Below are 17,669 nucleotides of genomic sequence, written 5' to 3' on the forward strand. Positions count from 1 at the left end.
CTTATCCTCATAAAAGCGATTCCCCTTCATCTCTATTCCAGTAAATATCATTCTTGTCCAAACACATTTCATTTATACCCACCAATTTTCAGACACAGGTACTCAATCAGTACAACAATGTTATTGTCCTTATTTCTGATACTCTTAGTTTTCTAAACAAATACTAACTCATTTTTGGTTCTACCTCATACTGGCTACTGAATTAGAAACTTTTATTTAATACCATGTTGGACCTCCTTTAGCCTGAATCACAGCACATATGTGGTTTGGTATAAATTCGACAAGGTGTTGAATTACGTCTGCAGCATGCCAGGCATTTACCAGACAGTCCTTTAACTGGCTCAGATTTGACAGAGGAGGACTTTGTTGCCAGATCTTTTTATAATATGTCTCATACATTCTCAATGGGGTTCAGATCCAAGCTTTATGATGTCCAGGGAAGATGGTGGAGGTTGCTGTCATACTCACTGAACCACTGTGGAACAATTCTTGTGCAATGGACAGTAGCATTATTGGCATTTTTACCTGCTGGATAAAAAGTCGACATTACAGGATGGACTTGATCTGCAACAATGTTCAGATATTCCTTGGAGGACACGAACCTTCCAGCAATATCAGGGGGACCTATTCTGTACTAACAAAATATGCCACACACCTGACACTAACTCCAGAATCTTGAGTTGTTTTTACAAGGCAAGCCAGGTTCATTGCTTCATGGGGCTCCCACCAACTCTCTGCCTACCATCAGTACAGATCAAGGTATAATGTGATTCGTTGGATCAAGTAGCTTTTTTCCAGTCTTCCAATAACCAGTCATGTTGTTCCTGACATTGCTGTAGACAAATTTCTAGTTCTTCGCAGAAATCAGTGGTTTCCGTATAGGTATGCGACTGCCAATACCAATCCTCCTCAGTTTTTCCTGTGCATAGTTTGTTGAGATAGGGGTTGGGAACAGCCTTCATTAAATGCTTTGGTGAATTTTTGCATACAGGAAGTTCTGTTTGTCCATACAAGCTTTCTCAGATGATGCCGATCTTGTTCCCAACAGACTATCTTAGGACCACTTTTAGGAAAATGGGTTATTTTTCCATTGATTAAACACCTGGGATATCTCACCTTTTGATAAAGCAGTCGGTCAACTCTGCTGTTTTCAAAATCATGAAATTATAATTGCCTGTGCTTTATACTGCTAATGGGCATGCTTATCACTATTTTCTTTATAATTCCTCCACAATTATTATTATTATTACATGACACCTCTAGAGAGTCCGAAGACTCATCGAGGGAGGGCAACTACTGTAGAACTCGCTGTCTCCACCCTCAATCCACCAACTACAATGAACCACACCAATGCCATCTATGGCGTTGGTGTGGTTGTCGTTGTGATTGTTCGAATCCCACCTATGGCAGGATTCAAACCCGCAGCCTTTTGGCTGGGGAGTGGATATGTTAACCACTCGGCCAACCAGGACAACCTTTTCTTTCATGCTTAATGAAGCTATTCATCCATCTAATTCTTACCTGATTTATCCTTCTGATTTTAAGTATACATTCAGATACTCCTTTTTTCAAACACTCCCTTAACCACCTCCCATGCACCAACAATCCCTCTTCTTTCTAAATTCTTATGCCATGCTCTGTTGAAAGCTAACTCCTCAGCTTGTCATGCTCACCTCCTTTTGTTGTTCCATATATATCCCTTCTTAATAGAAAATTCTGCATACTTGGCAATCTCCAAGGTCAAGACTATATGATCACTTTCTCCAAGCAGAAATAGTTTAGCTAGATTTGTTAGTGTTAAGTTCTCTGAAGTAATGATCAGATCCAGCACTCTTGAACCTGGTGTTCTCTCTATTTGACCTCTCCAAATTAACTTTATCGTTATCTGACCCACAGATAGTACCATGTATGCCATGTAAGGACTTTAGTTCTGTTTCAGTTATAATTTCAATTGTTTCCATAATTGTTTAGTTCAGTGCTGTGTGCTGGTCACAGTTATAATTTGTGCTCTGAAGATGCTGAGTGGAAAACCAGCAAAATATTAGTTAAGTTCAATAAATTTATTTTTTCCTCTCTTAATGTTGTTTATACTTTGAAGTGTTGTTATGAATAATCAATGACATCTAAGCCCTTTCATATGGATATGTAAGGAACAAGGTGTGACCAAAAGATGAGGGATTAAATCCAACTTACATAAAATTTGAGGTATGTAAAGTTTGCTTAACAAACTTTTATCCAAATCAGTGGACTGCATGTAAATATCTTCTTTATTTTGTTTCTCCAGTGTTATGAATTATTATGAAAAATCTCAGATAAATTAACATTCCACACCCATCATCTTTCCATATATGACTATAGAATTTGATTTTAATTCTGTTTTAAGCTTTTATCAATTTGGCAGTATTAGGGAACCATGTTGGTGTCTTACTGTTATTAGCAATACTAACATTATCACAAACTTTGCAAATATTCAAATATTTGTTTACCTTTCTTCATCTAAAAATACATATACATGTATAAGTGGATATTAGATCCAGCATTATTTCGAATCCAAATGTAGAAACTATGAAAGTTTTGTAGAAATTATTTGACTAGAAAGCTTACGGGAATACACTCACTGGCATTCACAAGTTGCTTTAGCACTGACTACTTTGAAAACATATATGCAGCCCAAGCATTATATATTTGCTTTCTATTATTCCATTTTGATGAGGTTTCACTGGTCTGATAACTGTTTGGTTCTCCTCAGAGACCAGGCAGAAACCTTAAGAGAGAGAGCAAAAACTCTCTTTCAGTACTAAGGAACTTGAAATGTCGGAGAAGTGTATTTTTCATAAGCAAACCGACCGAGGAGTTTGTTTACAAAAAATACACTTCTCCGACATTTCAAGTTCCTTATTACTGAAAGAGAGTTTTTGCTCTCTCTCTCTCTCTTAAGGTTTCTGCCTGGTCTCTGAGGAGAACCAAATAGTTTGAAACAGCTGTCAGGCCAGTGAAACCTGATCAAAATGGACTAATAGAAAGTGAATATATAGATGCTTGGGTGGCATTTATATTTTCTAAGTAGTCCACACTAAGGCAACTCGCGAATGCTATTGAGTTATTCCCATAATCTCTATGGTCAACTTATTTCTATGAAACTTTCATAGTTTCTACATTTAGCTTTGAAATAATGCTGGATCTAATATCTACTTTATTTATATAATATTACATTGCTTAAAATGATGCTTTTTGGCTCTTTATTTAAGTAAATACATGTGCACTTTTGTTTACTGCATTTTCATATATCTGTGTATATAGGTTTTTTTGAGCTTTTACATCAATCTGATCACTCAATCAACAATTGGTAATGAAGACTTGAATATTTTTTTTTTAAGCGATCCTTATTCTTTAACTTAACTACTGATTCACCTTTGCAGACAAACATCACAAAGGTAAGAAGGATGGTGAACAACAAAGAAAAGGATATAATGGTTTCAACACCAAATAGCCTTGAACTAACAAATCTGAACTACTGTGCACAGATTCAGCAAGGGAATGAGGACACTTTAGAAAGGATACTACAGATACCAAAGTCAATATTAGTACTGTGAAATACAAGCTATGGGAAGAAATTGAGGAAATGTAATTTACAGAGCTTGGTGGATAATAGGATTTAGATATGATGATTTAGTGATACGATTTAGACATATAAGCTTTTCAGAGGTAATTATGAAATAGATGCTGGGGATTTTCCATAGAATACAAACAGAAGGGGGCGGGGAGCATTCCCAGAAGTTTTAAAAAAGGGAGATAAATAAGGGAACAATAGATAGGTTTTATAGTTGGCGAGTGGTGGACACAGGAAATGTACTGCCTGACAGGATGGTGATTTACAAACATACGTTTTTTGACTCCATGGAGATGGCATGTAATAATAATAATAATAATAATAAATGATTTCAATATGAGATATCATCAGCTGTTTTTTAATGCAAATCATCCACAAAAACTTGCAATCCTATATACAGGATGATTATAAAGTCATGCAACTGAAAGTTTGAATTTGTACCAATTGTTTCCAAATCATTATAATCATTCCTTACACCACTAGATGTGACTATCATATTATTACAAGCTATTGGAGATGGCAAATTCACTGTGATGTGTACATGTTTTTTTAAGTGTAGCTTTGTTCATTGTGGAAGTAAAATGTCTTTTTTTTTCCAGCCACACCTAGTTTTGGAAAGTTATTTCACTAATCTTACTTATGCATGTGTTGCCAAGGAATTTTTTTGAGAAATATCCAAGTACAGCAGTTTCTCAGCAGTCCTTCAGCACTGATGATAACGAGATTATCATCATTTCTGGGAAACTGGATCTGTTGCAGATAGGAATTGCTCCAGAAGACCCTCCATTTTGACCGATGATAAAATGGATGAGGTAAAAGGAGCACTGCAGCAGCCTCCAGAAACTTGCCATGGAATCATCAATGTCATACGGTAGTGCTAAAAAAAAGTTGCAAAATCATTACACCTTGATCCATATTGTGTGCACTCAGTCTATGAACTGAAGAGTCCAGATAAAGGCAAACAAATAATCTTCTGCAGATGGTTGTGCTCATTTGTTGAAGAACATATTATAGAGATGCTTGATACAGTTTTTTCATTGACGAATAGCTCCATCTACCAAGATATCATCTCACAGTTCGTGGCACTCTTGATGTCAGCGAACATCACTGTTGGTTCCCGCAAGACAGTGCCACATGCCACACATCGAATAGCACCATACATTTTTTTCAAGAATTTTTTGGTGACTGTCTCATCTCGAAAGAATTGTGGCCTCCAAAATCACCAGATTTCTTCCTTTGAGAGTATCTCAAAGGTGTTGTTTATTAGAATAATCCTCACACAATGGATAAACTAAAAGTGAACATTGCAGCAGTGACTGAAAACATCAGTGTGCAGGTGTTTCACAAGGTGGCATCAAACCTGGTAAAAAGAGTGTGAGTTTGCATTCACAAAGGAGGTGACCACTTTCAACATATATTATAATGAGGTACTATTCTTCTTTTGTTATAAAGGTTCAGTTATAACCTGTATTTGTAGCTGTTCCATTTTTCGTATACTTGTATACGAAACTTGTATATGAAAATTGTAAATGAACAAGAAATCCTGGTCTGCAGACAAAAAAATGAAGTCATCCATTCATGCTTTGTAGTAAGAATCCTTGTAGTAAGTGTAAATATCGTAAACTTTCATCACCATGTACAGAATGTGCATGTAAAAACCATATGTGTGGTTTTTGTGTAAACAGTATCACCTGTACTAAGTCCAAAAATTCACAATGGAAATTCACATTTCCACTATTGCACCCTCATGAAGTTGGCAGACTCATCATGGGAGATTCATTCACCTGACAACATATTTATCATGCCAAATCTTAAAATCCTAAACACTCCTTGCATTAACAACATATTCTGGTAATGCATTCCATTCACTGACAATTCTCCATGTAAAAAATCTACTCCTCACACCCCCTCTTCACCACACTCTTACATAACTTCCAGGGATGATCTCTGTTTTTTCCCCTCTCTCCTTCTACTCTTTTCATAATCTCATCTGGATGAATCTGATAAAATCCTCTCACTAACTTAAATGTTTCTATCATATCGCCTCATTTCCTCCTATCCACAAGCTCTGCCATCCACGTGTTTTCAATCTCTCTCTCTCTCTCTCTCTCTCTCTCTAGCCAGGAGTCAAAAGTCCTAATACTGTCTTAGTTACTTGCCTCTGGATCCGCTCCAATATGTCCACATCACACTGAAAAACAGGTGACCAGATTTGAGCACAACAGTCCAAGTGTGGTCTGACCAGTGCTTTATAATGTGGCACAACCACCACTTCCTTATCCCTATGTTAGAGTACTTCTTATCATAACATCACTGTGCAACCTTTGCAACACTATCAATATGCCCTCTAAACTTCAATCTACTCTCAAATCTCTAATCTCATCCACTTCCTGCAGTATGCCACCATTGATATAGTACACAGCCTTATATTTCTGCACTCCAAAACGCAACACCTTGCACTTATTTTATATTAAAACTACAACCCCTGTCCTTTGTCCAAGTCAGAAGTCTGTTAAATCTTTCTGAAGGGAATTAACATCAGCAGTGCTATCTATAATTCTTCTCAACATTGCATCATCAGCAAACAACTGAAGATTCCCCCATCAGTCCACATGATATATCATTTACAAACAAGTTAAACAGCATAGGCCCCAAAACAGAATCCTTTGGCATGCCACGGGCCATGGAATTGTTCAGAGGGCCAATCTCCAATCCACCTAACCAATATACTATCTATGCCCTTTCTCTACAGCTTATACACCAACTTATCACGTGGCAGTGTATGAAATGCTTTTGCAAAGTCCAAGAATACCACTGTATATGATTCTCTCTCTTATCTACACATTTGTTACCTTATCACAAAATGCAAATAAATTGCTAAAACAGGACCTACATTTTATAAATCCATGCTGACCATTATAACAAATGCTATGTCCGTCAACCCAATCCTGTATTCTATTCCCAACCAATCTCTCCAACACCTTTACCATAGCTGCAGTTATACAGACTGGTCTGTAATTGGAGATTTCTGTCCTAGACCCATGCTTGTGGTGTGGTACTATTTTGCCTTCTTTTCACTCCTTAGGAACTTCCCACTGCAAGATTTTCATTAAATAACCAGGTCAAGGGCATAGCCAACTGTATTTCACATTTCTTAAGAATACGTGGTGTGTTATGTCATCCATTCCCACAGCCTTATTAATATCTAACCCAACAAACACATGATACACCTCTGATTCTTTCATTTCCAATTCTTATAATACTTGCCTCCATTCTATATATTGCATTGCATCATTTACACCAGCATGATATGGTGTAAATAGATCCAGTCATCACCAACTGTCTTCTACCTCCTCCATAGCATTTTCTTTTCCAGCACAGCTTGCTTGATTTCACAGAACCTTGATGTGAATATAGCTATGGGATTAGATGATATACCAGCTCGAGTTTTACATGAATTTGCTAGAGAATTGTCAGTGCCTTTGACCACATTATTTAATCAAAGTCTCAGGTCTGGAGAAGTTCCAAAGGAGTGGAAAGAGGGGAAAATATTTCTATTGCATTAAGGATGCTCCAAGAATGATGTAACAAATTACTGATCGATCAGCATATCAAGAGTTGTTTTCAAGGTATTAGAGAAGTTGGTCAAGAGCAAAATACAGGAATGGATAGATGGAAATGGGATACTGTATGGGGGGGAGCAATATAGTTTTGTGATGCATAGGTCATGCCACAATAACTTGCTCATGTTTTATAATACAGTGACAGCTGAGCTGGATAAAAGTATTATTATTACGGGCAACTCCAAGGAGTCCTTAGACTCATTGAGGGAGGCCCTAAACATCATTTCAAGAACAACTATTCAACATCCACACAGTATCTATCATACTTTGCCTTGAACTCATTCACAGTCATGGAACCCACAACAGACTCTGGCAGATTATTCCACTCATTCACCACTCTCCAAGTAAAAAACCTAACACCTTTGCTAACACACTTTTGCTCAGTTTCCATGGATGGCCCCTAGTCCTCCCACCACCAGTCCTGTTCTGAAAAATATCCTCAGGATTAATCTTATAGAAACCCTTCAGTAATTTGAATGTCTCAAATATCACCCCTTTTCTGCCTATCAACCAATTTCTGCAACCCACAAATTTTCAACCTGTTCTTATAAGGTTCATTCCATAGACCTGCTATCATCTTGTTCACTCGTCTCTGGATCCTCTCCACCTCCTCCCCATCAAGAAGAAACCCTGGCACCAGATCTGGGCACAGTCGTCAAGGTGGGGTCTTATCAAGGCCCAATACAGAGGAACAATAACTTGCTTTCTCTGCTTGTCAAAGTATTCTTCAGTAACCAAGTGATTTGATGAGCTGATTTAGCCACTTTTGCAATGTGCCCCTAAACTTCAATTCCCTATCCACCAACACCCCCAAATTTCTGGCTTCATCAATTTCCTGGTACAGTTCCATCAATGTGGTATACAGCCAGTAATCTTTTCATCCCAAAATGCATAACCTTGTACTTTGCCACATTAAACTGATATCCATTTCTCCTTTGTCTATCCAAATCATCCTGCAAAATTTAAACATCATTTATGTTAACTATTGTTAACTCTACCCAACTGAACAGTTCCTCTCAGATCCTTTCCTATATCATTAATTTGCAAATTAAACAGTAGCAGCCCAGGAATAGAGCAGTGTGGCACTCCACTAGTCACAGGCCTTCTACTGGACTCTACTCCTGAATAAACTACTCTCTGATATCTCTCCATCAACCACCCTCTTATCCACATTACCATATATATCTCACAATAACATGCTCACGTTTTATAATACAGTGATAACTGAGCTGGATAAAGGTAATGGGTTTATTATTAACGATATAGGAAAGGATCTGAGAGGAACTGTTCATTTGTTTGCTGATGATGCAAAGTTGGGTAGAAGAATAGTGAATGCACATGATGTCAAATTTTGCAGGATGATTTGGATAGATTGGAGGACTGGGCTAAGGAGAATGGATGTCAATTTAATGGATGCCCATTTCTGTAACCCAGAAATGTTGGTGATTAGGGAGTTAAAGTTTAGAGGGCACATAGCAAAGTGGCTAAAGTAGCTCATCAGATTACTTGGTTACTGAAGAATACCTTGATGAGTAGAGACATGCTGGCTATTATTCCCCTTTATCAAGCCTTGATATGACCTCATCTTGACCACTGCATGCAGATCTGGTCGCCTGGGTTTCTCGTCGATGAGGAAGAGGTGGAGGGGATACAGAGGTGAGTGGCCAAGATGGTATCAAGTTTATGAAATAAACTTTATGAGAACAGGTTGAAGATTTCTGGGTTACAGAAACTGGTTGATAGGTGAAAAACGGATGATATGATTGAGATATACAAAGTACTGAAGGGTTTTTACAAGATTAATACAGAGGAAAATTTTCAAAACAGGTCTGGTGGGGGATAACTAATGGCCATCCTTGGGAATTGAGAAAGAGTGTAGTTAGCATGATTGTTAGAACTAGATTTTTTACTTAGAGAGTGGTGAATTAGTGGAATAGGTTGCCAGAATCTGTTGTGGGTGTTATGCCTGTGATGAGTTCAAAGCAAAGCATGATAGATACTGTGCAAATGTTGGATAGTGCTTGGAATGATGTTTAGGGTCTCCCTTAATGAGTCTAAGGACTCCATGGAGTAGCCTGTAATATAATAATAAAGAAGCAAACAAATGTCATTGACATAAGGAGCACAACGCTCATTACGAGATGTAAAAATCTATGGTATAGAGCAGATTTTGAAAAAAAAAAAATTACTATATTAAAAAAAAAGATTAAGATATTTGCATACAGTGAACAGAGAGTGTATGTAAGACATGCTGAATAAATCAACCTGTGAGTATATGCATATAAATATGTATATACATTCATGTTCATAGAAACTTCATCTGCTGTAACCATGTTTTTTTTGGTAATTACATTTTAATTCCTATTTGGAAAGGGATAATAACACAATAATTGTCACAAATAATGATGAAGGTAGTATAACATTTTTATTTTTGTTTAATATTTGGCTCTTTTTAGTACAAGATGTAACATAATTAGGAAATGATAATAAACATGACACATTTGCAAATATTTCAAAATGGAGTGGATAGTGATATTTTCACTGGAAAAACAAATACCAGTATCAAAATTTAATTCATCTATACAATTTTACTAATATTCAAAGCTAAAAATTCACTTTTTTGCTGTTTAGTACTTCATGGGTCCTCCTCTTGCCTTTATTACAGCTTGGAATCAGCAGTGCATTGACAAAATCAATTTCCTGATGGATGTAACTGTCAATTCAAGGTTACATACCCTTATAATTGGTTCTTGGAGCTCACAAAGTGTTTTCTGCCTCTTCTTGTGTATTTCAGTCTCCATTTGGTATCACAAATTCTCAACAGCGATGAGATCTGGCTGTTTCCTGGCCACAGTAGTCACTAAATTGAGTGTTCATTGAGCCACTTTTTAACCTGCAACAAAAATCAAAGCTTTTTTAAGTACTAAACTCAATTTGTATGGTATATTTTAGGGTTATAATAGCATTACTTACACTTTTTTTTGACCTATTACAAGGGGCAGAGTCATCCTGAAAGATGCGTTTCATTGTTACAGTAAAAAATAAAGTGGTCTCTAATAGTATGCAGCAATTTTGGTACACTTGTACACTCATTGAACCTTTTGTGACATGCAAGCAACCAACACCATGATGACTGTTGAGACCAGAGTCAGGGTTGAATTTTTCCCCTGAACATCATCGAACTGTCTGTCTGCCATTGGCACCCTCCTGGTTAAACTTTTTATCATCCGAAAAAATTATTCCCATCCATTGATCAGGGGTTCATTTGGCATGCTCTTTACACCAACATGTCCTCACAAAGGTAATGCCACTATCGTTATGAATATTAATGAGCATAATCATAAAATTAATATCATATTGTGAGGTAGGTCAATCAGCAGTGTGATCAGTAGTCAAATCGATCAATTAAATAAATTATTTTTACAATATACAATTTTGAGATGCCACTACTGTTGAGAGGTTATGAATTCATCATGCCTGTCCACCTCATCTATGTAGTCTCCCTAAAGTCTACAGGGATAGCAACCCATTATGTCCAGTAGTGGATTGTATTGACTGTCCTACTTACTATTTGCAAAACGTCTTTTTTCATCATCTTTGCATCATACAATTACTCCATACTTCAAAGAGATCTTTTTTTTCCCCTCCAGTTTTCATGTCAACTTTATCATCTCTAATTCCTTTAACAGCACTGTTTTCTCTATTTCTGAGTTTCTTCAACAACCTCCAGAATATCTTGCCACCTTCTTGATATTTATTTTCTATGTTCTTACCAAAGTCTTCCTGTGGCTTTTGTTTAGCTAGTTTTACACAGTGTTTAGCTTTCTTATGTTTGTCTCTATTCTCGAAGAGCACAAGCTGATTTATTTGCCAGGAACTTTTGATATGCTTTCTTCTTTTTCTTCATTGCCTCTTTAACTTCCTGTGTCCATCATGGAGTTCTGATTTTTCTATCCTTGAAGACAACCTCACCACATGCTTCTCTGGTTGAATCAATCAATGTTTTCTTCATGATTTGCCAGTGAATCAACAAGGTTTGGTTCGTGTTCTCAAACTCTTTAATTTTTTCTTCAATAATGTTTGTGTATTTTAGTCTTCAGTTCACATCTGAGAGCTGCTCAACTTTTATTTGCTTTAAAACTTTCTTTCATGTTCTTCTTTTCAATAGGAAATCCAATTTTATCCTGCTCAAGACTAAATGGTGATCGCTTCCAATTTCAAATCCTCTGTACACTCTAGTGTCCTGCATCAGGGAGTAAACATCACTATCAACAATAATATAGTCAATGAGACTTTTCTTATTCCTTGCCTCTTCTCTCATGTGAATTTGTGCACATTTTTATGTTGGAACATTGTGTTAGTAATAACCAGTCCATGTCCTGAGCAGAAATCCAACAGGTATTTGCCATTATTATTAGCTTTGCTCTTTTCTCCAAATTTTAAAAATATATTTTTGCATGTCTGACAACCATTTTCTACTTTGCTATTGAGATCCCCAACAAGGACCAATTTTTCCTTTTTCATTTGTCGGTTGCTTTCTCTAAAGCCTCAAAAAATTCCTTCAATTCTACCTTAGTAGAACCTTCTATGGGACCATAGGCACAAATAATTCTCATTGTCCAGTTCCTCATTCTGATATTTGCCCACATCACTCTACTTGAGATTGCCTGCCATTCAAGAAGATTAGCCTCGTGTTTAGTGTTGAATACTATGGCTACTCCTTCCTTGATTGTCATCATAACATTTTGTATGATGACAATCAAGATGTTCAGAAAGATCTCACCAGTTTTTGCCTTTATATTTAAGTTTATGAATAAAATTCTATATTTTTTACATCTATAATTTGTGAAAGTTTTTACAAATAATTTAAGGATGTTAGCTGGAAAATTGTGTCATTTATAATGAATGTTGGTGAAAATGGAAAACATCAAAGCCCATCATGATTACAGAACAGTGAAGATGGGGTTCTTTCACTTTAGAGATGTAATCCATGGTATTCTTTTTGTAGGAGGGTTTTCCCATTATATTGAAGAGTGGGTTACGTAAAAATTTTGGCAGTTTATATACAGCCAATACAGTTGATCACCGGCTGCAAAGGAATTCTCGTTATATATATTTTTGGCAGCCCATATAGTCTAGGCATTCTGACATAAAATCTTTAACTTTTTTTACAGGGTAAACATCCAACAAATTTTTTATCTAGCAACAAATTTAATTTGTGTACTTGTAATTTGGTGGGATTTCTAGTGATATGTTTGTAAGTAGAATGATCTTGGAGAAGAATGCTGATCTTAATATTATATTCAGATGAATCCATGATAACAGTGCAATTTCCCTTGTCTACAAAAAGCAATCTTAATAGTGTGGTAGTTCTTTAGAGACTGTAAAGTTTTTATTTCAGATCTAAGTATGTTTAAAGGTGGTAATTTTGCACCCTATAAAATATGTGCACTTTCAAAACGTAATATGTTTGCTGAATCAGAAGGAAGGTCACATTGGTTCCTTTCAATTTATAGCATAAATCAACATAAGGAATTTTCTTACATATGATAGAGAAATCATGGTATGATAGAGAAATCATTCCTTTCAATTTATAGCATAAATCAACATAAGGAATTTTCTTACATATGATAGAGAAATCATGGCCTCAATGTAAAACATTATATATTTTTGGCAGCCCATATAGTCTAGGCATTCTGACATAAAATCTTTAACTTTTTTTACAGGGTAAACATCCAACAAATTTTTTATCTAGCAACAAATTTAATTTGTGTACTTGTAATTTGGTGGGATTTCTAGTGATATGTTTGTAAGTAGAATGATCTTGGAGAAGAATGCTGATCTTAATATTATATTCAGATGAATCCATGATAACAGTGCAATTTCCCTTGTCTACAAAAAGCAATCTTAATAGTGTGGTAGTTCTTTAGAGACTGTAAAGTTTTTATTTCAGATCTAAGTATGTTTAAAGGTGGTAATTTTGCACCCTATAAAATATGTGCACTTTCAAAACGTAATATGTTTGCTGAATCAGAAGGAAGGTCACATTGGTTCCTTTCAATTTATAGCATAAATCAACATAAGGAATTTTCTTACATATGATAGAGAAATCATGGCCTCAATGTAAAACATTAATTTCATCTTGAGTGAGTTTAAAGTGAGACAGGTTAACTCCCCATTTGTCTGTAGACTGTAGAGTGTAAAATTCACTCTGTCCATTTGTAAGAATTTCAAACTTTTGCATACAATTTTCTTTTGAGTTATGGCATGCTTTCTAGCTAGATTCTTTATAGAGATATGAGATATTAAATTATATTACTCAGGAATTAATATTCTTTGGATCATGTTATCTAAATTACTTATATACAGATAGGGAATGTAATATAAACCACTACTGTTTTGTGATGATATAATATAAATCACTGATGTTTCATTCTCTTTGTGTACATTCATTGTGACATCATTACAACAAACTGCTATGTAAAGCAAGCAAGGAAGAGAAGAGGTTACAGTGTGCTTCTGTTCTGTTGCTGTCTGAAGAACAGACAATTTTCAAGCCAGTAAACATGATTTCCTCGATTCTGCATTCCACTAAAAACAAACCTTCTCACTTGGCTCACCCAGAGTTTACTAGATTCCTTGTTCCTTCAGTCTGGCCTATTTTGTCCAGACTAGATATCTGATGATATCATATAATCTGTTTTCTTGGAGAAAACAGATTATATCTGTTTTCTCCAAGAAACACACACACACACACACACACACACACACACACACACACACACACACACACACACACACACACACACACACACACACACACACACACACACACACACTCTCTCTCTCTCTCTATCTCTCTCTCTCTCTCTCTCTACTTATCCTCTTTGTGCATCATGGAACACAGGGCACAGATCCATTTCTTTGGGTTAATAGGGAAGAGATCCATAGCATTTGCATTTGAGAGATTCTTCAATGAATGCTATGCATTTCTTTACTATCAACTGAATCTTAACTGAATGGTCTAAAAATGTCTAAGTACTGAGAAATAGTGAACTTGGAACTTTCGCCAGGCATTCTGAATGTTGGATTACTCTGTAATCCAACATTCAGTGATAATATATATATCTGCCATTCTTGTATAAACATTTTTTTCTCTGTTTTTTTGTGGTACACACCCATCCACATACTTTGCTTATCCTCTTTGTATGTAATGGCACATAGGGCTCAGATCCATTTCTTACAGATGCCACTGTCTTGTGCCACAAATTTTGCTTTTCACTAGCTATTCCCCCCCTCCCCATCCCATCACATGACTTCATGACTTTAGTTATAATCTTTTTAATATATATATATATTTTTTCTTTCTTTTTTTATACATTTAATACACACACGCACACATATATATATACACTCATATACCTGGGGATACATATATGGGATATATATATATATATATTTTTTTTTCCCCTTATATGTATTCCCAGGTTGATTTATTCATCATGTCTTACATGCACTTTCTTATTCACTGTATGCAAAAAAAAAAAAAAAAAAAAAAAAAAAACATTTTATTGTATGTCTGTATGTGCAAAAATATCTTAATTTTAGTTTTATTTTTCATTTTGTAATTTTTCTTTTTAAACCTGCTCTGTACCATATGCTTTTGCATCTTGTAGCAAGTTATGTGCCGCTTGGCCCTTCAGCTATGTTTGTTTAAAACTGTGCTAATGATTTTATTCTCAGTTCCCATGGATTCGTAATGGTATCATATGACTAAAATATATATATATATATATATATATATATATATATCAAATAACAAAGGTTATTGAAATGTTTTCTAGACTGTTACATTTTATATAGATGTGTATTTTATAAATAACTGGCTGCAAAACCAGTCACATTCTAAATCTGAATTTTTATTAATCTGAATGAGTAACATTTTAGGAATTAAAAAAGAAAAGAGGAGAGGAAATTCTTTTTTTCTTTTGAGAAATTGGGGAGGATACTGAGAAAATTCTGGAATACCTAGGTACAATGCAAATGTATTTTTAGCTACTTCTGAAACATTTTTGGATTTGAATATGGTTGAATTTGTAAGTAGATGACTCATAGTTTGTTAATTTTTTTCTTTTAGGGGTTATTTCTAAAGTTAGCAAGAATAGCCATATAAATCGTAGTTCATTGATTCTGCAGCCTTTATTTAACAGAGACCTTTATTTTAGACCAGGACTTCCTTTAACAAAAACAGTAAGTTATATAATTCTATATAATTATTTATTTCAACAGCTGATGCTTACCCATATTTGTAAGTTTGTATTTCTATGTTTAGAAAATTTATATTCCATTCTGAGCATACATTATTTTCATTCATAATGCATGTAAATCTGATTGTAATGATATTATAATAACTGGATATTCATTACGGATGTCTGTTTGAAGTTCAGACTATTACAAATAATGAGAAAATAACAGCTGAAAGAAAAATAAAAATTTGTGCACCAGAACATATACTACTAGAAGTGTGTGTGTGTATATATATATATATATATATATATTTTTTTTTTTTTTTCATAGAGTGTATAGAATACATTGCTTGAAAAAGTGCCAGCATCATCAGAGCACAAAAACGATTTATCACAATACATGAACAGCAATAGTTTAGTTTAACAGTAGTATTAGTTTTAAAAAATTGTAATGGACAACATAAGGAGATAATTCCTCGGTGAGTCTTTGGACTCCTTGGAGATGTCATGTAATAATAATAAATAAATAAAGTCCTAATTGATGCCATCTGTTGTTGTTGGATAAAGAGAGAGAGAGAGGGAGAGAGAGAGAGAGAGAGAGAGAGAGGAAAAAAAACAAGTATTATTATTAACATCTGACCTCCATGGAGTCAGAGACTCATCATGGGAGGTACACTATCACACACAAAGCTCATCCACCTGTGCCTTAAACTGATTCAATATGTTTACATTTACAACACACAGGCAGTGCATTCCACTCACCAACCACTCTCCATATAAAGAAACTGCTCCTCTCTCTCTCTCCTCTGTTCACAAACTCCTTATATAGTTTCCAGGGATAGCCTTTTGTTCTATCCCCTCTCCTGTTCTATAAAAAATCTCTTCCATGTCAACAGCCCCGACTAACTTATATGTGTTGGTCATGTTCCCCATCCTCTTCCTATTCACAAGGCTTTGCAGTTTATATATTCTCAATCTGTCCTCGTACTCCATATTCCAAAGACCATTGACTATCTTTGTGAACCTTTCTAATATATCATTGTCATTGAAAACCTGGTGACCAAATCTATGCACAATAATCCATATGAGGCCTGATCAAGGCCTATACAGTGGTATCATAACCTCTTTATTTCTGCACTTCAGGGTCCTCTGTATCATTGCCATTATCCAATGTGATGTCTTCAAAACTTGTGCAGTATGGCCCCTGAATTTCAGGTCCTTTTCCATCACCACCCCTAGATTGCTCATCTCCTCTACTTCCTTTAAAGTTTTCCCACCAAGTGTATACTTTCCATCCCATTACAATTTCCAAATTTTAAAACCTCACACTTTGCAACATTGAACTAAAATTCCACTTATCTACCCATTCATGCAATCTATTCAAATCCTCCTGTAAGGACATAAAATCTGCTTGACTCTGCATTGCTCTCCCCAGTTTTGCATAATCTGCAAACAGCTGCATATCGCCAGTTAAATCCATCCCAATATCAAAATTGAACAACATTGGTCCCAAAACTGACCCCTGTGGCACACCACTAGCGACCTTTCTCTTTCAGGATACTGCACCCCCATATACAACTTTCTGATACCTATCTGACAGTCAGTCACTAATCCAACTCAGAAGTCTGTTATCCAACCCTATCCATTTCACTTTATTTAACAGCTTGTCATGTGGCAGTATATCAAAAGCTTTTGCAAAATCAAAGTATCAATATATGCATCTCCCCTGTCAAAGGTATTTGTCACCTTGTTATAGTACATAAGTAAGTTAGTAAAGCATGATCTCCCTTTAACAAGCCCATACCGATAACCACAGAAAATATTGCTGTTTTCACCCATTTCTGTATTCTGTTTCTCACCAATCTCTCTAGTACCTTCACCACAACTCCAATTATATAGATTGGCCTATAATTTGTAGCTGTAGACTTATCACCACTTTTATGTAATGGAACAATTTTACCTTCTTTAAGACTCTTATTAAACAGGCATGTCAATGATAATATAAATTCTGGGAACATTCCCTTAGGACACATGGTGATATATCATTGAATCCTATTGTCTTATCGCCATCAAGATTATTATTTCCTCATATGCCTCCTGCTCACTCGAAATTAAGTCATCCTCTGCTATGTCCTCTACACTGGAGTTTCTCATGATTTCACCCTGGATGAAACACTCTTATAAACTGAT

The 17,669-nt window shown here is 35.6% G+C and overlaps 1 protein-coding gene across 1 annotated transcript in view; it reads left to right on the forward strand.

The window, feature by feature from the left end:
* Positions 1-17,669, forward strand: part of LOC150099792 (alpha-2-macroglobulin-P-like) — a 524,250-nt gene that overhangs the window by 147,757 nt on the left and 358,824 nt on the right. The window contains exon 10 of the mRNA XM_090403491.1: positions 15,371-15,483. Within this exon, the coding sequence (XP_090259617.1) occupies positions 15,371-15,483 (113 nt within the window). The remainder of the gene's footprint in view (positions 1-15,370; positions 15,484-17,669) is intronic.

The sequence above is a fragment of the Typopeltis vanoorti genome, chromosome 14 (genome assembly GCF_054136105.1).
Source record: "Typopeltis vanoorti isolate ZY-2024b chromosome 14, IOZ_Tvanoo_1.0, whole genome shotgun sequence".
NCBI lineage: Eukaryota > Metazoa > Arthropoda > Arachnida > Uropygi > Thelyphonidae > Typopeltis > Typopeltis vanoorti.